Source organism: Uloborus diversus, chromosome 5 (assembly GCF_026930045.1).
Source record: "Uloborus diversus isolate 005 chromosome 5, Udiv.v.3.1, whole genome shotgun sequence".
In the NCBI taxonomy this organism is placed as follows: Eukaryota; Metazoa; Arthropoda; class Arachnida; order Araneae; family Uloboridae; genus Uloborus; species Uloborus diversus.
In genome coordinates this window covers 64,805,444-64,830,420 of record NC_072735.1, presented here as the reverse complement: position 1 = coordinate 64,830,420, position 24,977 = coordinate 64,805,444, and the positions used below count along the sequence as shown (strand labels likewise).

The following is a 24,977-nucleotide window of genomic DNA, read 5'->3' as shown; positions in this document are numbered from 1 at the left end:
ATTTTAAAGATACTGTTAATGTAATTTATTGTATCTTTTGTTTATTTAGCAAAATATTTCAAATTGCAAAGAATTGTTTTTCATTTTTAAAGAGTTTTTAGTCATTTTAGTTGAAGACTGTGTTTATTTTACATCGGGAGGGGGGGGGAGGGATGAGTGATTTTTGCTTATTCAGAGTACTGTTTTTACCTTTATCATTTTTCTAAACGATATCCTTTTGATTGTTTTATTCTTTTTCATATGGGGAATATTGCAACGGGATTTCCTGTTTGTTCTAGATGGGTAGTTAGACTTTTACACTTAATATCTGAGGATGCTCTTTATCCTTTGAGTATGGCTGAAGGAACAAACCATCAAGTACGGGAGAAAAAATAGTTAATAAAACAACTGCTCAGTGGGCATTAGATAAATCAAGTTGTAATAAATATATGCATTCTGATACCATAGAGGCTTTTACTTACTTTTTTAAACAGAATGGTTTGAACACTTAATTTTTTAACTTTTTAATTTACAAAGTTTGAGCAGAACAACGTCTGTCGGGTCCTCTATTAATATATAATGATTTTCTAGTAGGGAGTAACAATGTAAAAATCTGATATAAATATACAAAATATTATATGATAGAGAAATTACATAGCCTTTGGTTGCATGTAAAGACTGATTTCTTTTCCTTCATTCATGTAAAATACATGGAAAACTTTTCGAGTGATTATGTCAGTAGCACAATCAAAAAACTGCTCAAAAGTCCACATCTTTTCATTATTACATTCCAGTATTCCAGCCAGTAGAATAGTGACTAAGTCTCTTAGGCCCCTAAAAATTAAAAGTAACATTAAAACCACAATACGAATAAATATACGTATATAATTTTGATTTAATTTGAAAATCATTCGAAGATAGAAGAAAATATTGACAATTTCTGAAGTTTTTATTTAAATCTTTAATTTTGGTTATTGTGAATAAGCATCTGAACAATTTTGAGTTACACTTCAACAAATTTTTAACCTATTACAACATTATTAATATGCATTCCAATAATTGAAATAATAGGAACAGCAGTATCAGCCAAAAGTTTTTAAACTTTATACCTATATGCATATATTTGGTAATGTTGTCATCTTTAATTTCACCAACAGTTAAAGGTTTTCAAAACTAGGTTTTTCAATATACAGTATAACTTCGATTTAACGATACCCAATTTACCAATTTTCTCAATTTAATAAAACAGTTCACTGGTCTGAATTTGACTGTATTAAGTGTCTACGCTCTTCTATTTAACAATATCCTTGATTTAACAATAACTTTTTCCAGTCCCTTGACAATTGTTAAGTCAAGGTTATGCATTATTAATTATAGCTACAAATAGTTTAATAGAAATAAATATTATCATCAAAACTTTGGTCTCTTGTTCTAAAATTCATTGAAGAAAGTTAGAATAACATATGCAAGAGAAAAAGAAACTAATTTAGGCCCTGCTCTTGTCACCCAAATTATGCTTCAAACATTTCTCTGTTCCACACTATTTACAGGAGAGACATCATGCCAAAATGAAGTGACTAAAACCATCACTAAAGTTCTTGGCTATAATTGTCTGTAGGAAAATTTAAATAATATTTTGGGATTAAAGTTACGTTTTATCTAAGTTAGATTTCATCATATACATCTAACTAAACAGGTATTTTCTTTCTCTTTCATTTTCTTAAACAAATAAATGAGCAGAGAAATTTTCAAATGCAAATTAAAACACTACCAAATGTTAATCATTAAACAAAAAAGCAAATGTTGTGTAATAACATACAAAAGTAACATTTGACACTAGATTGTAAAATGATTTGCAGTAAGTGTATTACATTCCAATTTCCTCCCATGACATTTAAGTGAAAATGCTTGTTGAACACTCAGTCTGATGCTCATATAACATGATATTTTATCAGCTATAACAGTTCACTATAAATGTAAAAGAAGAAAAATACTACATAAGGAGGATATTCTTCAAAGTGGATTTTTTATGCAGATTAGCCTCATTTTTCACTTTAAGATCAGAAATGCTGATGCATCACACTGCAGTTTAAACATTACTTACAAAAATTTTGATAAAGCATGACAAGTAAAAACTAAAAAAAAAAGGTTTAAAGCAGTTTTAATACTATGAAGCTGTTAATGAAACGTATAAGCTAGGTAATATAGAATATTACTGATTCAGAAGACATGTTTGTGGAAGCTCCCTACTCCATTCAATAGGTCCTTTTTCACTATGCTGTACACCTGAGATAACACCAGATGCTTTGTTGGTAGTTATGAAATGCCTAAAAAATTATTGAACATATAGATTACAGATCAACAAAATTAACCAATAAAAAAGATGAGAATGAGAACATATATATATATATATATATATATATATATATACATATATACTAGAAAATCGTCCGTCAAGGTATGACAGTTGAAAATTGCTTCTATATTTGAACAAAGCCATTGCCTGTTTAGTGATTTTGATGGTTGAAACTGTATCCCTTACTTCAGCGGATTAACCCTCTACTCCAGTAGGTAGCGTTCATTGTTGACCATTTTTTCGTTTCTTCATTTCCCTGAATTGACAGTCTTACCAGTAAAACAGTTAAGTTACCAAATCCAGTTCAGTCGTGCCACAATAAAGCCTTTCCCTGCATGTTAAATATTACCAAAACATATTATCAAACTATCACGCCGTTTCATAGTTAAAACATGCACGTTACTCGATCATCGGCTAATATATATATATATATGAGGATTAAGTTTGAATGTTATCTTTCAGATGGGGGCAACAGCATCTCAGGGAACGACTTTTGACCCATTTGGGTCAGTTGAGAAGCTCCTATTTACATTAGGGTTTGCTTTAGGTAGCGGGTGCAGAAAATTTTATCTGAAGTGTATTAATTTTATCTCATAAGCTAATTAAAGTACACTAATGCTCTCCCATTATCATCATTAAGCATTATATTTATTCATTACTGAATGCTCTTCAATTCAGGATAAAATGATCAAGTTTTTTCTTTCTCTCTCTCACACATACATAAGAAAGAGAGAACTTGGAATTTTTTGAGACTAAATTTTCTGAAATAAATCAAAAGCCTGAAAGTTATTGAATGTTACACTGGGTATCAGGACTTTAAGCCAACAAATTACAATAGTTCAACAGGGATTTTATATTTTGAACATAATCCAGGTTGTTTTACAAGCAATAATTTTTAAACTGAGTTTTAAATTGTCTAATACAAGAGTTAGCATTCACAAAGACCTCCCACTCCCTGCCTCTGACATAAAACAATTACATAATTAAAACATAGTAACCTCACTGTATTAGTTGGATAACCTTTAAAGCAATTTTTACTAGTTTCATAAGTTTAATTGACATTGCCTCGAGAATAGAACTTTGAACTTGGTGCTTTTTGCCTGAACAGCATCACTGGTATAAATAAACAAAATACTACAGATTCACAATGAAATACCAAAGTGTACAACCTGATACATCTAGTATTACAAAAAAAAATGGAGAAAAACATTTTTTTTCCTAACAGACCATTTAGCGTGAAAAGTAAGCATAAAACGCTGGAAAAACAATAAGCCATTTCGTTTCTTGGTAAAAACAGGATACACACTTCCCAAGGTGAGGGTGGAAGAAAAAGTTCCATTTTAATAGAAGAGGTGTCGGGGGAAAAAAATTTCCTGCGCTATATCTTCAAAATTTAAAATGGGTACCTGGGTACCTGGTTATAGAGTAAGGGAAAAGTTTAGTCATTGACGCAAGGGTTAATAAAAAAACTGAATGTGGCAGCTTAAGTGCATATTTGAAACATTCAAAATTTGAAGTTTTATTTTGTATTTTCTTTTAAAACAATATATGTGTTGAAGTATTCAGTCAACTTCAAAATGTTTGTGAACTGAACAACAGTAATACATTTTACTCAAGTAGTTAACAAATATTTAGACAAAATTACATTGTTTCACGATTCTTTCGTCCACCAAAGGGTCGAAATGGTAAAGAGCCTGTAGCTACATGATACAAAGTGACACCAATGCTCCAGAGATCAACAGTTGCTCTAAAAGGCTTGTTGGCGTGATGGCGTAACACAGCTCTTTCATACATATCTGGATGCTGTAAAAGAATTGTTTTAATTATAATATGTGCTTTTGGTAGCCATTAAAAAAAGTCTGTATGCAGCACAAAAAGTAAATAATAGGTTTCCTATTAGTAAAATTAAATGTAAAAACAATTTCCACAAAAAAAAAAAAAAACTGCAGTCGTAAAAACGGATCATTTTTAAATAGAAGTAGATAGAAAAATGACAATTGGTATCATTGATTTTGTTACTTTGATTGAAATTTTTCGATTTGAAAGGAACAATGAAAAAAAAAATACTTGTACAAAACCAAGATAATTTTTGCTAGAGACTCAAGAGATGGGCTCAAACAGTGCCCACATGTAAGTTCACTTCGAGTTAAACAATGCCATCACACACATGAGCTAAATAAGATGGATAACACAAAGGATAGGATTGGAAATCAGTTTCCGTAGCGAGATATTAATTTTAACTAATAAAGAAACATAGTTGGCACTTTTGGCGATTGAGAATTGATTGTTTGGTAGCCATTTCAAATGAAATAGTCACCCGTTGGCGACTGGTGACAGCTAATATGGAGCTTTATTGGTAAGGCTGTTATGGCAACAAAAGGTATGCATGAAGGAACATGCTGTAAGCTATGCCTTCAAAGTTTTGCATGTGCTAGTTACCTTGCAAAAAAGTTTCTTGGTTTTTGCAATGTTCTCTCCGCAGTAAAACACTTTACCGAGTCCTTTAACATAGAGATTTTTGAGCACTACCACATTTTGCTGCTTATCCAATTCTGCTACTATTTGAGCATTTATATATACTTATAAGAGGAAATCTCTGAGAGCTTATGCAATCTTAAAAAATCTATTCTGCTTACAGTCATTATAGTTGATACAACTATCATCGCCTCAGAATAACACTAGGATATGTTACTGTTGTTTCAGGATTAGATGTCTTACAGTTGCTCTGATGTGACGATATACAATAAAAGTCAAGGTAGTACATGTAGAAGCTTGAATCGTAAAATTTAGTGTAAATTGGAAACCAATTGGAGAAGCGAGATATTAAATTCAACAAATAAAGAAACATAGTCAGCACTTTTGGCGATTGAGAATTGATTGTTTGGTAGTCATTTTAAATGAAATAGTTGCCCGTTGTCCGTTAGAAAATATTTTATATTTTATCTATTCAAGAATTTATTTTCACATATTTAGTCACTAGCATACCTCCAACCAATGGTAAAAAGAAAAGAAAATCAATGGACGACCTAAGAGGACAAGGAATTTTTATTCAAATGAATAATTCAAATGCTTGGGGTAAGTTACATAACTTTAAGAAATTGTAGGGGGCAGGGGGATCTTACTGAAATATTTCAAAAGTTTTGATTTAGTGTCTATACTGTACCTGGTTGTCATTTATATTTTTCATTCATCATTATTCTATCTTTTTTTACAAAAAAATGTAGAGGCCTTTGTGGAGCTACTCAAGCTTCTTTCAGTAAGCAGCTCTGAACCGTACACACAATTCACATTCACATTAATAGTCAGGATATTTTTACTAAACTTGTTGTCTTTAATACAAAGGTAAATTTTCACACGACATTTATTATTCTTAATTTTGGGCAATATGTAAGATTTATACTAATGATACAAATCAAAACTAAAAGAAATTATTTTCGATGAATTTTATTACTGACCAAATACTCTTCAGTTCCGTACAGTGACATAAACTGCTGATCATCATCTAATTCTCTAGCTGCACCAAAATCTGTTAATTTGTATATAGATCTAAGAAAGAAAATGTATTTGAATGCAAAAAAAAAACATGAAATCCAAAATTGTTAAATTAAAACAGTGCAAATATTGAGAAATACATTCAATTCCCAATAATATTATTATTAATAAACAAATACAAATCTGTTGAATGTTGATATAAATAAAGTGTACACCTATATTTATTTACCAAACAGTCTAACACTAGTGACAGTTAAGCACATACTGAATCATCTAATTCACTGTGGATAAATTATGTGTTAATTTATTAAGTAATTACATAGAATCAGTAATGTTGAATGTATTCTTGGAGAAAAAATACCAAAATTATATTAATGCTGCATTAGAAATAGATATTAATAAAATTCGACTTTTCAAAAGCAATAAACAAATTTAAAAAAAAAATAAATAAACAAGTTTCACTAGAAGAAAAAAGTACAAAACTAGTTCTTACATTAACAAATATTCACACAACAAAAAATATTCGACTTAACATTTTACAATACTCTATGACTTGAACATTGAAATAGCCTGGTCTACATAGGATTCATGCGGGCAGACATGAAAGAGCTTCAGATTTTTAAACTTTCTGAACAGTTATTTCTCGCCTTATATCAGCCTAACATTATGCTGTCCATACATATGTAGAAAAAAATCATTTTAATATGACAAATTTTTAATACACATAAAAAATTTCGGTAAGATATACAAAAATAAAAATATGTGTAAAATATACCTTCCATCTTCAGAAATAAACTTCATAATATTTCCAGGTTTTAAATCTCTGTGAATTATGTTGTTATCTCTTAAGTACTTCATACCAGCAGCTATAAAATTAAAAAATATAATGCAGCAGCCTTTTGCTCAATACAAATATATTTTACAATCATATACTAATACATCTTCATCATCATTAATAATTATGGTGCATTTAAAATTAACTTTGAGGATATGGAATCAAACCATTATTCATGGTTACAGAGCAGCGGTTCCCAACCCATAGGCAGTGGGCCGCGAATACTGTGTTACTGGCCCATGGACACTGGTTGAGAATATGAAACATCAAGACCAATCTTGGGGTCTTAATTTTCTTTTCTTTTGAGAAAATTCACTAATTAGATGTATCATCACTCTCACTCAAAAGCCCTCGCTTCATAGCCAATAAAGAACTATAAGATTTTTCTTATTTCTTAGGAACCTTCTCCTATAATTAAAGAGAGATGAAATCTAATGAACCAGAAACTCCTTCAAAGAAAATTGTCAAAGAAACCAGTACACATTAGCTTCAAGCTTCAAGTTAAAAGTGCTCCTCCTTTGTTGAACTGGTATGACTAACCAGTGAATTGAGACACTTGTGGGGCTTTTCGGCAACATACCTATTTTAATAAGACTTCATTCCAGTATTTTTTTTTAAAATAATGTAGAAATCATCGACTGTTGCCAGTAATTAGAGGCTAAAACTATCCAATTTCAATCCAGATATCAACTCCCTCGTAGAGGAAAAACAGCATCAAAAATCTAATGCAGCTTTAACTTTGTGACTTTTATACTTAAGGACAGTTATATGAGCAGAAGTCATCCCCCCCCCACCCCAACCCCAGAAAGTAAATTTTGGCTGTGCAAATAATATATAGTAGTTAGTGGACCTCAATGATGTTTCCTACAAAACTGGTGGGCCGCACAATTAATAAGGTTAGGAACGGCTGTTATAGAGCATTAAATTTTTTTAATTGAAATCAAATTATCCAGTAAGAAAATATTATGCGAAAAATATCAGCTGCAACAGAAAACAAAATTTAGTAAAAAACTAAGAAGTTAGCACAGGAGTAAATACTATTGTGAAAGTTGAAGCAGGGCCGGATTTGGAAGTGTGGAGGCCCCGGGGCAACGAAGGAGTGTAAGCCCCTAATCAGGGTTTGAAAAGATCATCATATTTTCGAAAATATCCGATACTTTGATATAGATCCGAAAATTTTGATATATATGTATATATCCGATATTTTCAACCCATGAAAATTAGGATATTTTGTAAAAATTTTATTGTGGGAATCCCTTTGTTGTGGAGGCCCTGTGGGGCAGTAGCCCCGCCTGCCCTCCCTTAAATCCGGCCCTGAGTTGAAGTAACATTTTAAACAAATCCAAATAAACTTTATATGACGGTTTGCATTATCAATGCTTTTAGTGTCAGTTTAGTTATTATCTGCAGTTTTCCAGAAAAACTCTTGCTAACCTGTGCCAGTCTACCATAATGGCAAAGAGGTATATATGTGTTTTCCAAGAAAAGTGTAAAAGATTAGATTCCCGTGGGATTCCGCATGATATTTAGCGGGATTAATCCCGTGAGATTCAGAGCAAAATCCCGCAATATTTCCAATCCTGCGAAGATTTTCCAACTTTTACTGCACATAAAACGAACATTTTCACAAGCATCAGCTCAAGTTTGAATCACCTTCATTGTATGGTAGATAGACGGTAGATTTATCATTTAAGAATACAATAAAAATGGCGTATATTTTTCTGAGAATGAATCGGTATTCTCATTCGAGGTCTCAGTTTTCATACATTTAAATAATCGAGAAAATGCGTAAAAAGTATAAACGTTTTCGAAAATCATCACTAAAATTTGTAACCCAGAAAATTACGCTTTAAAAATTGAAAAAGTGTATTACATGTTACAAAAACCTTCTGGAGTAGCCTCAATGCAGGTAACTTACTATGTACAATTATTTTACATATTTTCGAGAAAATATCACTGATATTCATTAAGATATAAGCATTTCTTTCAGAACTATGAATTTTATTTGAAAGTTTTTGGCTCATAATGCGAAAAAGGTCCCATCAAAGTTTACCAAACTTTCAGAAAAATTGACAGCATACAAAAGAAATATAATATTAAAATTTAAAATTTAAATGTTGAAAATTTTATGAAATATGAGCATTTAAAGCCATTAATTTTTCTCTGTGCATGCGCCAAAGATAGCAATTTAGAATCTCATAATCTGAATCACAATTAAATTTTCCAACTCATAATAAAATTTCAGTTCAATATCTTAAAAATCCAAAAAGTTATCAGCATTCTAACAAGCTGAAGCTGAATAGCTCTTGGGCAGACAACGAATCAATCTCCAGAACTCCTAAGGAGTTGTTTGCAAATAATCTGTTTTTATCATGAATTACACTGAGTAATAGCAAGCAAATGTTGCAAACTTGTGAACGACTCCTAACGAGTCATCGCCTATCCAAGATCTATTCAAATTTGGCTCATTATATCGCTGATAACTTTCTGAATTTTTAAGATATTGAACTGGAACTTTATTATGAGTTGGAGAATCTAGTTAGGGTTTGGATTATGAAAGGTATAAATTGCTACCTTTCGCACATGCGCAGAGAAAAATTAATAGCTTTAGATGTCCATATTTTATCAAATTTTCAACATTTTAGTTTCAAATTTTAATTTTATACTTCTCATGTGTGCTGTAAAATTTTCTGAAAGTTTGGTGGGCTTTGATGGAAAACTTTACGTGTTATGAGATAAAAACTTTCAAATAAAATTGGTAGTTCTAAGTGAAATGCTTATATATTCATGAATATCAGTGATATTTTCTCGAAAGTACGTAAAAGGATTTCACATAGTAAGGTAACTAATTTCTGAAATTTACAGCATATTCTCAGCTATTTGCGATGAATGATTATCAAAAAACATTTTTGTTTTCCTCAATTTGTTGCTGGTCCCCTAAATGCGTAGGTTATATCACTTTTAATGGAAAATGACAACTAAAACATACCTTTTATGCGACATAAGTTACAAACAGAAAACTTCAAAATGAGAATTTTTTAAAGTGTCCCAATACTTTTGGTCATATATTATACATATAGATACACATACATGCATAAAAATATTTAACATAGATGATGTTTTTTTTTCTCGATTTTAAATGATTCCACTGTTTAGACTGTTTTTATTTTCATTTCTTATTATATTTTTATTCACCTTCTAGCGGTAAGGGTAACAAGAGAATGTCCCTTTAAGTCGGATGTAAAACATCCATAAATTCTGGGGGCCTGCAGAAATTCTTTGAAAAATAGGTATAAAAATCTGTATTTTGAGGCCTTATATGAGGTGAGATTACAAAAATATGAAGCAAAATAGTCAAACAAAGTCTTTTTAAAGTTATGCATTCTTTTGAAAATCAAGATCAATCAAAATAAAAATAGCTAGCTCGACAAATCGTTGACATTAATCGACAGAGAGGAAAAACGAGAGAGGAGAAAAGAGGAACACATCGTCATTTGCTCATATCGGCTTTTATTGTAGTTTGTTTTTGATCACTTCTCCAACATACCCCCTCCCCTTTTCATCAAATGCCCTACAGTACAAAAATTGTATAAAATGGCTTAAAAGAAAAGGTGTAGAGATTCAGAAAATAAGAACAAAAGAGTAATATTATGGCCATTTGGTCAATTCATACTTTATTTTCTTAATAAGAGACAAAATTGAAGAACTTATCAAGGAATTTCAAAAATTAAAATAATTTTCAAAGACTCTACAACAGTTGAAATTATTTAAAGCACTTTATTTGTACTTTTCAGAAGTCTCACAAAATAATTATAACTTTGTGAGACACACTCGTTTTAAGTTAAAAATAAATGTAACGAAATATTTCTCAAAGCAAACAATTTTATTTTTTTTTGTTTTCAGTCACAAGTAGTGCAGAAAATGAAATAGAGTAGAATAAGTGTTATTTTTTTTTCTCATGCTTAAGACAGTAACAGTATGCAGTAGAAGTGAGTTAAAAACAAGCAATAACAAAAGAACCCAAAATACTGAATTCAGTATTAAATAAATGGCAAGACATGGAACATATCAACAACAAAAATTTATCTTGAAAAATATGCTACAAAAACGTAAGAATCAAGTTTTTTTTATTTTTTACTCAGGATGTATCAAGGAGCTGAATTTGGCACATCTTGGTTACCAGGTACTAGTCGGAAACTAGGGGCCCAGCTCTTGGGGATCCCCGTCTCAAACTGGTGCAGTGTAAGTTTTATAAGAGTTTTAGGAGGATGAGGGCAGGGGCGTGCACGGGGGAGAAGGGATACCTGTTGGCCCGGACCAGAGCCTGAAGGGGATCCAATATTTTAAAAATAGGAGTAAACAATACGGAGGGGGTCCCAAAAAAGTCTTTTGTGACGGGCCCTAAAATTTTTGTTTATGCCCCTGGAGGAGGGCAAATCAACCAAAGGGACTACCAAGCCTTGGCCCTGGACAGCCCTGAATTGAATTGTGAAAGAGAGCAGGACATCCTAATTAAGAGTGTAAATTTCAAGTATGCTTTGCAGCTAATGAGAACAAGAATTGCTTTTTCTGTATTTCTTCAAAATTTCACTCGTTGTGAAATTAAGAATAAAATAATTTTGTTATTTTCCATTTCTGACATTAGAAATTAAAAAAAAAAAACTTTTTTTTCCGTTTTATGGTTCAAAACATTTCAGGTTTCTTTTGGGGGGGATGGGGTCGTGAGGTCCCTCCCCTCTGGATACGGCCGAGATAGGAGGAAAGTACTATTTAGCGATGAAAGCAATTTCATTGTCCTAGGCCAAAGAACTCAACACGTGCGGAAGTCTCCAAGCAAAAAAACATGAATCAATTTGTAAAACACCCTCAAAAGAATATGTTTTGGGGTTGTTTTGGTTACAACGGGGTTAACTAACCGTTAGTTCTTTGCAGCCTGTTGAGGGCATGGTGCATTCTGAGCAATATATTACTACTCTGGGAAAAAAGGTTTTACCAGAGTTGAAAATTGATATCCAGATGGAACGAGGGGTTTCCAGCAGGATTTAGACTGTTTCCATACGTCCAAAATGGTTAATAAATTCATGTCTGAGAACCGAATTGAGATATTGGAATGGCCAGGGAACTTTCCTGATATCAATCCAATCAAGAATCTTTGGGCTATATGCAAGAGTCATCTCTTGCATACAGACTGTTCAACTATGGAGAAGCCTATAACTACTATAATTCATGTCTGGTCCAAGGACCCAAACCTTATAAATGATTGCAAAAAAATGGTCGATTCCATTCCAAACCGTGTCCAAATGTTAATATCAAGTCCTGGACATCATATTATGCACTAAAACTTTTGATTTTACATTAATATAAATAAAATACCATTTCTTCTTAGTTTTCTCAATTTTTCGAGTTTGTTTCAATTAATTTGCACAAGGGTGTATATATAGAATGAGAGAAATATTAATAGATAAAAAATTAACAATGCCAGTCTTAAATTCAAAAAGCATACCAAAAAAGAAAAAAAAGGAAGTTACTTACAAAGATCTTTCAGAACACAAAGAAATTCCTCCTCTTCAAGACCATAGCTATTCTGAGGGTCATCTAATATTGTGAAAAGACTTCCTGCATTGCATAGTTCCATAACAAGAACCTTTTTTTGACTCTCAATCTGTAATATACAGAAGAAAGAAAATAAATGCATAAGAATAAATTGTTATCATAAAGCTTAACAAAATATAATCATACGTTTAAACTTGAAATGCATTTTTTTCTTTAATACTTATTCAAAAAATAATTGTAGGCACAAGATAATTGAATTATTTCTAAAAAAATTTTAAAGATGAAACAGAAAGAATATCTTGTGTTTTTTGTACATAGTTATTTCAGAGGCTCATAAAAGTAATCAATAACAATAACTACATGAATTGTTTACTGGGAGCTGTGCACTAAATGGAAGTATGATACATTTGTCAAGAACCAAGTGTTTATGAAAGGCCTCTAAATTTAAGAAAATTGTTTAAATAAAAGATACAGGTGAGTCTTGAAATTTGCTTATAGCTGGTAAAAACACAAAGCAATTTTTCAGCATATCATTTTTATCCTTGACCCAAAAGGAAGGGAATTATAACTTTGATGTGTCTGTCTGTGGTATGGTAGCTCCTACATGGATCAACTGATTTTGATCATTCTTTTCTTGTTCAAAAAGTGTGACTTGATTAACAGTGCTCTTAGCTAGGTCCCATGTTTTTAGAACTTTAATTACTGAAGATATTAATCAAAAACCATGAAACTTAGTATGTTTTGTAATTTTGGTTCTGGCAGTAAAAACTTAAAGCATATTGGATATATTAGAACCATATGAAAGAGCTAACTTTACTCCATTTAATGGAATTTATTTAAAACATCCGAGCTAGACAGAATTGGAACTATGGCCTTTTTAAAACAAATTTAAAATACAATACTAATCCATGTTTCATGTCATTGGTGATGATTTCATTGTTGATAGACAGAAGACGAAAGTGGGTGTCCCTTCTTTGTATACCATCCCCTCCATAAATTTGATTTAAAACAAATGATAACAATGTATAGTAGGAAAAACTAAGATTTTTTTAAAACTCAATTAATATTATTTTTAAAGCAGGAAAATTTTCTGTTGTAAATTTATCGAAAAGCTGCAATTATTTAGTACTTTAGTATAATGCATAGGTTGGCAAATATGGATAATATTTCATTAAAAATATACACATAAATGATACAAACCTCTTCCTCAATGGATACCATTTTAACAATATTTTCATGTGAGAGTTTCTTCATTACTTCAAACTCTCTCATTTGAACTTCCAAGGGCCTCAAATGGCTGGTATGATTAAATGCTTTGACAGCAACAGATTCACCTGTTTTCTGATATCAAACAAAGAATATATAAATCATTCAATATTTTATTAATTTAAAATAAACAATTTAAGAAACTTTATTCATCAAACTCATTTTAAATTTTCCTTATAATAATAAAATTTTAAAGCAATCTTGGCAGAGGTATTCTAAGAGAGAGAGGTCTCGAGTATAAAGGCCTACTCAGCACGAAATAGTTGCTCTAAATATGGTGCGGATATCACATGGTACAATGTACATTCATTATTTTTAGTCTCAAAGTTTCACAATACTAAAAATAAAAGGCAAATGAAACTCTTTCAAATAAATATTTTCTAACTTTATTATTCAGATAAATTGTTAACGTCAATATAAAATTAAAAAAAAGTTCTTAATTATTCAGCATACTAATCCCAAGTGATAGTAAATCTTAATTTTCTTAATTGCAAATAATTTTCTTAATTTTTTGGGGGGAGGGGGGTGTTTTGAGGGGTATATTTTGCATTTGGGAGGTCTTTGTGATATTTAGGAGTGTGCCTTGCTCTTAGGGGGTGGGCACCCCTGTCTTGCAAATATAGTGGAAACAAAATAAAAATTCTGAGGACACTATCAAATCAGGGAAGCAGGCAGACCATCTGCTTTTCACCCCTTTTGGAAGACCACTGAATCTTTGCAATAACAAATTTTAACAAAAAAGGATAAATAAATACTTTATGAACTCCTTGATAAACAGAACCAGTTGCTCCTTTTCCCAAAACAAATGACGTACTCCACATGTAATTTGCTGAGCTTCTAAGGTAACTCATGATGACTACTTTTCAGGACACTACAAAAAAATCTTGTATGAAAAACTGCAATATATAAAGTTATGCATTATAATACATGAGAAATAAAATGGTTATTTTCAGCCCATAAAAAAAGATGTTTCATTCAATGGACTGAACTATCTCTTTATATTAAATAAACGTAAGGTTTTAAAGAAATTCTGGGAAGTTTGTGGTGGGCCTGCACCCATATCAGACCCCATAACACCTACAGCCTTGAAATTTCGTACAAAATTACTTCGAGTCCCAGTGGTTTGCACCTGGGATTTTGTTTTTTAAAATTTGAATTACTTTGTTTGTAATTAATTCTTTAAGCTCAAACTTTGCGTAAATTGCCTATTAAAGGAATGAAAGTTACTTGCACACATTAATATTATATATCTTTGGAAAGGGTTGAATTTTCTGCATTTTTTTTCAATGTTCTAACTTAAATATCGTGGGAGTTATTTGCGTTTTTAGCTCAAACTGTTTTAAGCTTAGTTACAATTTAGGCACTATTTTCAGTAAAGAGTGAAGGAATTGTCCCACAGACACTATTGGAAAGAGTGGCTTCTTTTATACTCCAGATCTCGGCCTATGGTCGAAAAACTTAGCTTCTATCCCCAAAGAAAAAAAGTTACGTAGCAGTTTTAATCAAGTTCAAAAAATCTCATTTCCATTCAAATTAGTTATGTTTTATTTGGTGTTGCCATAGTTACGTCTTTTCAATTCGTTTGTTTATTCTTTCTTAGTCACAAATTTTTAGGGTTTCGATTTAAACGGAAAATCTTAGGCTCAACTCAATACAAGCCCTGAGCTTAAGAGCAAAATATATTACTAGAGACCACGAATATGAACGCGACTTTTCAAATGTACTAAACTGCAGTTTTGCAATGCTTAGGAGTCTTTTAGCCCTTTTTCGCTCTCCAAGTTGGTACAAATTGTTTTGAAACCCGGGGAACGGGTGCTTTTTGTTCCAAAGGGAGCTCATAATGCATTTTTAACCTGTTCCTTTATGATTGAAGATTTAAATTTTTGCCAATCAAATAATATTGAGAAGCAATCTTTGGGGGTTGGTGAGCGTTAGCAAGCAGGGGGCAGAGCCCCTAATATATTTAAAAAAATATGAAGATTTTACACAATGAAGCTATCTTCATGTACGTACAGAATCTTAACACTGGCAGAAACATTACACTCAGGCAGAAAAAAGGCAGAAGTGACCCATGGTCATGCAAACGTCAATTATTTGAGAAATCATTTTTTTTTTTTTTTTTTTTTTTGAAGACTAACTACAAAACTTTAGCCCTTATTAGACCTAAATAAAATGTAAAACTGTCGCCTAACTCAAATTATTTTGAATTCTATTAATTATTTCGTTTTTGCTTTTGGCAGGGTTTATTTATATTTATTTTAGAATAATAACTATACTTAGTACATTTAAGTTGTTAAATGAAAATGCAATTTACTTCAAACAAGGAACAAAGGATACAAAATAAATAAAAAAACCTATTTTAAATTGGCATAAAATAAAAAAATAAAAAATAGATTAAAAATGCAAGTCTGATATGGGCAGTTCTCAAAAGGTGGGAACAAAAAAGTTAACTTTGAGCAATTTCAAAAATTTTCGAATTTGACATCAATTTTGATTTTATTCTATAGTATGCATACCTAGAACACAATATATGAACATGAAAAGACAGCAGGTATTTGTAAAAATTGTTAATTAGCAAATTAAATCAGCAATCTGTAGGTAACAGATTTTGGACATTGCTTTCCTGTAGGTAACGGATTTTGGACATCATCATAACGTAAGTTTCATCATTTTTGACAATTGTTAATCTGATTTTTAACTTTTCCAATGAAAATTTTATTTATTACTTTTTAAATTTTGCAATTTAATAATAAAGAGGATATTAATGAAATACTTGAATGGCTATACATGCTGCTCCTTACATTTAATAAAGTTTTGGAATGATTTTGAAGAAATTGATGCAAAGTTAAAAAAAAGCTTCAAATTAAAAATAATACAATTGTAAAAAGTGACATCAGTTTTAATAATGAATATTTTTTCTAATGTCATAAGAATTAAAATGATGTCTAAAAAAATTATTGAAGAAAGAAATTCGTATTTCTATTTGGAGATCGTTAAATTATGTTTCCAAAAGAAAGAAGAGAAAAAGAATTCTAAAATAATAAAAGCGGAAAAAAAAAAAAATTGCTAGCGCAGGTGATAAATTCGCCAAAAGTGGTACAGCTGACGATAAACTACATTTGTCAGACTGGAATTCCCCTCTGGTAACCTTTAGCGTATCGTATACTGTGTTGTCGCCAATGTCGCCAGCGGAAGTTTGCTTGGCGATGTTAGCGCAAAATGGCTTTCGTTCGATCATAGAAAGCCATGTTACTACTGTAATTTATGCATTGTTCAATGTGTAACGTATTAATTATGCAAAATACCAATGGATTAAAAAAGATAACATTATAATAACCTTTTTTATTGAGGTTAGAAGACAGTGGATCATCAAAAATATTGAATAAACGGACAGAATTATCGGCATCAAGATCGTAACGCCATTTGGACATCTCACATGTATGTTTAAGAAAAATCATTTTTCTTCTAAGATACTGCATAAAAGCTTATGAAAACACTTTTAAACAATTAAAAATTGATTCTGAGGATCGATAAATACCTTTAAAACAAAAACATCATATACTTAGTTCTCAAATAATAGCATTTTAAAGATCGCAACTTTTGGACATACATCAAATTTCAAAGTTACGTTTTTTTAAAATCGTTTACAAAGTAAATAATCTATCTTTATTTTTGTTATCTGTGTAAAATATTAACAAAAAGTTATTCAGTGTAAGATTCATACCTTTAATTTTTTTTTGAAACGTATGGAAATAATTTAAAAAAATTTTTTTTTAATGGTACATTTGCTCAGTTAACGTTTTGGTATGTCCAAAATTGTGCCTTTTAGCAAAGAAAATATTTTTTTAAGGGCATTTGAAGAGCATTTTTTCCATAATTTATGTCAATTCTTGTCTCTATACAGTATTATAGTTTAACTCAAAAATTTTTGAGTTAATTAAAATGAAAGTTATTTGGTGTTGAAGCTTCAAAGTTGAGGTCTGTGTTTGTTCCCACCTTTTGAGAACTGCCCATATTTGGCATTCAGTAAAATATGGTACTCGGTACACCCTAATTATGCACTAATAATTTTTTTTACTTATGTAGGGAAAAGTTGGCACCACACCAGGTTAAAAAAAATTACCATACTTTTGGATTTTGTTGATAAGGCAATAAATACATATTAAAATACTATTTATGCAGAAAATAAATACAAATACAAAAGTGACGACCAGCAACAGGCTCTGGGCCCAGCTAGACTGGTCCTAGTCAATTTACAATCCCCAGTGAAGATCAATGGCCCTCTTAAAACTGTCTACTCCCTTGCTCATTACCACCTCTTCCCGTAAGCTGTTCCAAGGTTCCACTACCCTGCTAAAATAATAATTTTTCCTAATATCCATGTTAGCCAGAGATTTAAATAGCTTAAAACAATGACCCCTTGTCCTGTTTTCAGTGCTAAACTTCAGCCCCGTAACATCTTTCATTTTAATAAATTTAAACAGCTGAATCATATCCCCTCGGTCTCTTCTTTGCTCAAGACTGTACATTTTAAGCCTTTTGAGCCTGGAATCATAATCTAAGTAGGAAAGTCCACTTATTAGCCTTGTACCCTTTGCCTTTGAACCCTTTCCAATACATTAATGTCTTTCTTAAGATAAGGAGACCAAAACTGAACAGCATACTCCAAATGGGATCTTACCAAACTTCTATATAAGGGCAGAAGAACTTCTTTAGATTTGTTTGAAATAGATCTATTGATAAACCCAAGCATCTTATTGGCTTTGTTGCTAGCAATGCTGCACTGTTGGCTAAACTTTAAATCCTGACTTATTAAGACCCCCCAGATCAGTAACTTTGTCTGCCTGACTAATGACTGAACCTTGCAAATAATAACTTGTACACTTATTTCCATGCCCTAAATGGAGCACTTGACATTTCCCAACATTAACAGCCATACCCCATTTATCAGCCCACTTCCTAATATGATCTAGATCCTCTTGCAGCTGATTTGCTTGTTCTTCATTTTCTACAGTCCCCATAACTTTGACATCATCAGCAAAACAATTCATGTTCCCAGAAATATTTTTGTGAATATCGTTCATAAAGACAATGAACAAAACAGCCCTAACACTGATCCTTGAGGAACCCCGCTTAAGACCTCACTCCAATTAGAATAATTTCCCCTTACAACTACTCTTTGTTTCCTTCCGGTCAGCCAGTTTTTTACCCAAATGAAAGTGTTCCCTCCTATTCCTATAACAGCTAATTTGCTAAGTAGAGCAACATGTGGTACCTTATCGAAAGTTTTTTGAAAATCAATGTAAACAACATCTACAGGCTTCTTATTGTCCAAAGCAATGGTAACTTTGTCATAGAAATGTAATAAATTAGTTGCACAAGATTTACCTTTCCTGAAAACGTACTGAAAACTAGTCAATAGATTATTAGTCTCTAGAAAATTTACTATCTTAATTTTCATCAATGTTTCAAAAATTTTGCAAACCACCGAAGTTAGACTCACAGGTCTATAATTTCCCGCACTCCCTTTAAACCCTTTCTTGAAGAGCGGTGTAATGTTAGCCAGCTTCCAGTCCTCTGGCACTGTCCCCGAATTATAGGAAGCATTGAAAATGTTTGCGATTGCATCTGCTAATTCCTCTGCACATTCAACTAAAATTTGTGGATAAATATTATCTGGTCCCAGAGCCTTAGTATCTTTACTTATTTTCAAATGAAGTAAAACGTCATCCCTGGAAAATGTAAAGTCCTCAAGCTGTACTATAGCTTGTGTATTGTTGGTGTCAACTATTGAGATACAGTTATCTTTAAAAACACTCAAAAAAAAGTTATTAAGAACATTAGCAATATCACTATCGTCCTGAATTAAAATTCCGTGCTCATCAACCAGGGGCCCAATATGACTATTTCGAACTTTCACCGAATTAGCGTATGCAAAAAACCTCTTAGGATTCCTGTTTATGTTATCTGCCAGTCTTTGCTCTAACTCTCTTTTCTGAATCCGTACCAAATACTTAAATTTACGCCTTGCCTTACAATATTGGAGCCTATCTGCACTGTGACCTGTTTCTCTAAACCTATGAAAAGCTGCTTGCTTGTAATTTAGAGCGTCTTTAGTTTCCCTGGAGAACCACATTGGCCAAATTTTAGTTTTGACACCCTTTCTCCTAAAACGAACATGATCCCCAACCGTATTCGCTAGATTTTCCTTAAACTCTGCCCACTGAAGATTCACATCGCTATTGTCCAATACAGAAGAAAAAACTGCTTTCAAACTCTGCCTAAGTGCCACAAAGTCAGTATTTCTGAAATTGGGCACAAACCTAAAATTCTCTACTTTGTGCATATCAAGTTTAATCCCAAACCTAATACTGTTGTGGTCACAATCTATAATGTGTTCCCCTACACATAACCCCTGAACAGAGCCTTAAATGTCGCAGAAAACTATATCCAAAATCGAGTCCTGTCCCTTGAGTTACAATTTGATCTAAGAAACAGTCACCAATTACTTTCAAAAATTCCTCTTCTCTGCTATTACTATGGTAAAAATTATTCCAATCAATTCCTGGAAAATTAAAATCTCCCATTGTGACGACTGACCCCTTGCTAGAAATGTCACTAATAATACTAAACATCTGTTCGTCTTGACCCTGGCTAACTTTGGGTGGCCTATAAATGTTCCCTAAACGTAGTTTTTTGCCCTTATTACTCATCAACTCCAGCCAAATCATATCAATCTCATTAGGTTTATCATTAATTTCCAATTCATTGCAAATTAAAGTGTCTCTGACATAAAATAAAACCCCACCACCTCTTTTACCTACTCTATCTTGTCTAAACAAATTATACCCAGCAATAGATAATAAATCATCATCACTTTTGGTAGCCCATGTCTCGGTAACTCCAATAATATCCACCCTCTAGTCTATAATTATGCTTTTCAATTCTTCCATCTTGTTCCTAATACTACGAGCATTTGTATAAAAAACCTTAAGTAAGCCCATCTTACTTTTATTTAATGCTGCACGATTATTTGAATCCCAACTGTTAAAATCTTTTTTCTTATAAGCCACCCTATTTCCGTTTCTACCAAAATCCCAATAGTTAGTACCCTTTCGAATTCTGCTCCTTAAACCATGCCCCCCATTCCAACTTAGTTTTTTGATTCTGAAGCCTCTAAAACCAAACCACTAACCATTTTGACCCCCGTAGAGCTCAGATGCAGGCCATCCCAGCAATCCAATCGCGTTTACATTTACTCCACACATCAATAAACCTGATACTACGCTTAACGCAAATTTCCTTGAGTACCAGGTTCATACACCTAGCCCGTTGGTTAAACCAACTCCTATGCACTCCATACCTGGGAAGCAAACCAACCACTTGGACATTTGCCGAACAGTTGGTTGCTTTGTCCAACAGGGAATCCCATTCCTTTGTAAACTCATCGTTGTTACTATGGCCTACATCGTTCCCACCCACAAAGTAACTACATCCTCTTTAAAAAGGTATGCACATTAAATGGATTTTACTATATAGTAAACAGGGGCGTAACTAGGTCATTTTCGAACAGGGGCAAGAGCTCGTTTCGGCGCCCCATCCCTCATAAAAAAAATAATATCCGATAAACTTCATAACGTCAACACCAGGACTCCTCAACGTACATTACAGAGAAAATCAACAAAATACACGCTCTATATATATATATATATATATATATATATATATATATATATATATATATATATAATTTATAATAATAATAATAGTTATAATTATAATACAAGTGAATATTGAAAAGACCAAACCAAAAGCCCATAGATGCGCAACGCAGCAAAACTAAAAAGCCAAGTAAATATATAAAACATACAAGCCAAATGACAAGTTTTAAACAATTTTTAAGAATAATAATGATGAGAAAAAGAAAAATACAAGCAGCAATTATTAGAAAAAGTAGGAAAGGTTGAATCCAGAGCTCATCAGCATTGGAGGATTCAATAGGTATGGTAGAAAGACCAATAAATTAAACTACAAACTAAAAAGAGAGTGTTTAAGCTCCAGTATATGCAATACATAAAAACATACTGAACTAAACGCTCCACATGGTAAACTATATACAATAAACAAGAACTTAAACCTAAAATTAATATCTTAAATATAAATCTTAAATTTTATTCTAAATATCAAATTTCAACGCGAATGGAGCACAATCACGGAGGAGACGGTTACATATTAGCCAAGGATGAATTTCACACAAAATGCTATGCAACTTAAATACATATCTTGTAATGTAACTTTTCGTTATACCGTGACGGAGTACTCTTTAACTAGTAAAACAAAATGATAAATGACATTCTATTTGGTATCATTTTTGAACCGTTTCACCACCGGAAGCCACATTTAAATTAGGCAGCGAAAAAGGAGTCCGCTGCTTATAATGCCATAAGCCTTATAAATGCGACTTTTACGTAATTATAAGTTTTTATAGAGCTTTATCTTATCACTGTATTGCATTTTTTAAAATAGCGATAGGGGGTAAATATCATTAAGTATTTTATTTATTATTTTGCATACGAATTATTCAAGGAAAATAATTTTTGTATTTCCACAAGAGTAATTAACAACTGTTGCATTATTTCTTTTAAAAAATAAATTTAAAATTATAACTTCAATAAAACAGAAATATTTTCAATTATTTATTTTAAGTATTTTAACATACTACTATACAGAACTTCGCAAGAAAAATAACAATTATCAACTACAAAAGAGCAACATTTCGCAATAATACGTGAAGTAATTTTAAATCCGATAAAAAATTTAGTAGGTTTTTTGTTTTTGTTTCTTACTTGAAATTAATTGAATATTACTATAGTTGGCTTATCCTGACTTTAAGCTGACATATTACTATAGTTCGAAAGGATAGATTATCTTATTTAAACATTTATCTTAATAATTTTATGTGCAATACATTTTAAATTGTCGCAATCTGTACAGTTAAATATTGATTATTACAGCTAATTTTTATAAAGGACGCACGTCCCCCAACTCTGGTATATAGTATACATCTGAGAAACAGTTAACAGCAAAACAGAAACCTAATGTGCTTGAGATCAAAACTCTTTCTGTGTACCTTAAAAAAAAAATCTTAAAAATGTTAATATATGTTTTCAGTGCGCCGTTCAAGTTATTTCCATTTACAGTACAACTTCATTTATCTGAACTAACGGGGACCAAAGCAATCCGGATAACGAAAATCCGGGTAATTCGTAAAACACATTCGTTAATAAGCAGACTTATCTTTCATAACAGCAAAAAACGCTGTAACAAAATTACATAGGATTGTTACTCGCAAAAACTCAATCATTTATAGTTCAGGTGCTATGGTGTAGGACTGACACTCCAAATATGCCATGTTGTTTGTTAGATGACTAATTTATTGCACGTCCTATGCAGGAGTTGTGCATTTAATCAAAATAAAGAGCAAATATTTGGTACATTTACAGTTTCGATCCAGCTATCATAATTTAGAATTATCATTTCAGTGAATATATTTTTTAACTTTACAAATTTGATTTGGATAAGTCTGGATAAGCCAGATATCTGGATAAACGGGGGCAAAATAAACGAGGTTCTACTGTAATTATAAATATGCATCAAAAGTACCAACAAAAAATTTCAAGTTTAGAGCCGTAAAAAATAGCTAATTTCTGACACATTGATTGACGTTGATGATTTAAGCATGTTTTAAATATTGTGCGGGTGGAAAAAATGTATTGAAACTAAGTCGAAAATTTCCTTTTTTAGTTCAATTTATAACCAAAAAAACCCTAGTATTTTCTAAAGAAAAATTGACAGCCTCCCGAACTTTAAGTTGAATCTCCATTATTATTGTGCGAGATTTTTTTTCCAAGAATGAGAAAAATTGTAAAATTCAACAAATTTATATTACATCATTCAAATTATATAAACAATGCCTTACTGCTCTCCTAATGACTTCAGCGTTTAACCACGATGATAAATAAGATGAAGATTGTTAGGGGAATCTTTTTCGTGGTCTTTCGCTCTCTTTATAAATTCAGCTTCAGATAGTATTTTCGACATATTTTAAAATTGATTTAAACCTATACAAGATGAGAAAAACATATCCTGAGAACGGAATGAAAAGCAGGAAAAAAGTAAGTGATACGAGCTAGAGAAGATACTCTTTAGAGAATGATTCTATTGGATAAAGATAGTGGCTCCAATTCTTAAGCCATGGGCTAGGGCCAAGGGGACAGTGTAACGATTTTCCCTTTTAGCCCCCCCCCCCCCCCCCGTGGAGTAGGGTAGACAAGTTCTCGTCATTGTAAAAGCTGAGATTAAAACATCATGCTGAAAACTTTATGACGTTTAATTGTGAAAAAAAGACATTTGAGCATTTCCGCTGTTTTGTATTGGTGTGTACTTCCCTCAGCTTTGCTCCTATATTTCTCCTACGAGAGGGAGATTCTTAAAGAAAAATAAGTACTGGTCACTCTAGGAAAACACATCCATTCTACTTACTGCACCCTCCTACTCTCTCTCTCTCTCTCTCTCTGTCTATCTTTCCCACTCTTTATCCACATTAAACCATGCTAACTTTCTGCTAGCGTCTGCTCTGCGTGTTTTTTTTATTTTTTTTTGGGGGGGGGGGGCGGCTTTTAATAACTTGTCCTTCTTTAAAATATTACATTTAAGCACTTATTTAGTCAGTTTAGCGCCCCCAAAATCTGGCGCCCGGGGCACGAGCCCCGTTTGCCCCCCTCTAATTACGTCCCTGATAGTAAACCACTTTTTGTTCTTCAAGAGTTTCTCCAATTAGGCATCACTTAATGTTATCTCTAATGCTTTTTTTCTTTTCTCATTGCCTACCAGAAAAGGCAGTATTTATTTCCATAAAAGGTTCTCTCTTAGTCATCTTATTTCTCCTTCTTTGTGAAGAATAAAATATTTACTCTTACTTTTTGTAGAACAAAAAAGTCTAAAATCAAGTGAAAAATACCATGCATTCCTTTAAAAATTTGCCATTCTTATGCATTTTTATGATGCACTAATGCCATAAGAATCAAAGAGATTCAATTGCATGCAAACATATGCACTCGCTGCTTATTCATTCGCAATAGCTTATTCATTCATATGCATTCATGCAGAGCAACTCATCCTATAGGCACATGAAAAAAAATTAATATACAAGATGTTAGGTGAAAGTTAAAGGGGTTGAAAATTTCAACAACAAAGACAATTGAGTTAAGAGAGAAAATTTAATCTTCTTTGGATGTTAAGAAACAATTAGAACACATTTTGCGATTTTGAAGAGTCTACACATATCAACTAAGAGTGTATAATAGAAATATCAAAATAAATCGATGTCTTACAAAGTTTCAAATGAGTTATTGCTTCAGAGATTGTAAAAAATAAAATATACAAAATTTATAAAGCAAATATACTCACACATTAGAGATATGGTACAAAAGGAAA

General features: G+C 32.0%; 1 protein-coding gene across 1 annotated transcript in view; it reads right to left on the bottom strand.

Annotated features, from left to right (window-relative positions):
- Positions 1-24,977, bottom strand: part of LOC129221909 (serine/threonine-protein kinase TBK1-like) — a 48,505-nt gene that overhangs the window by 22,912 nt on the left and 616 nt on the right. Inside the window, exons 2-9 of the mRNA XM_054856285.1 lie at positions 14,237-14,352; positions 13,416-13,556; positions 12,195-12,324; positions 6,603-6,693; positions 5,791-5,881; positions 3,981-4,138; positions 2,196-2,306; positions 634-813 (exon numbers count right to left, since the gene is read on the bottom strand). Coding sequence (XP_054712260.1) covers positions 634-813; positions 2,196-2,306; positions 3,981-4,138; positions 5,791-5,881; positions 6,603-6,693; positions 12,195-12,324; positions 13,416-13,556; positions 14,237-14,332 — 998 coding nt within the window. The 5' untranslated portion in view covers positions 14,333-14,352. The remainder of the gene's footprint in view (positions 1-633; positions 814-2,195; positions 2,307-3,980; positions 4,139-5,790; positions 5,882-6,602; positions 6,694-12,194; positions 12,325-13,415; positions 13,557-14,236; positions 14,353-24,977) is intronic.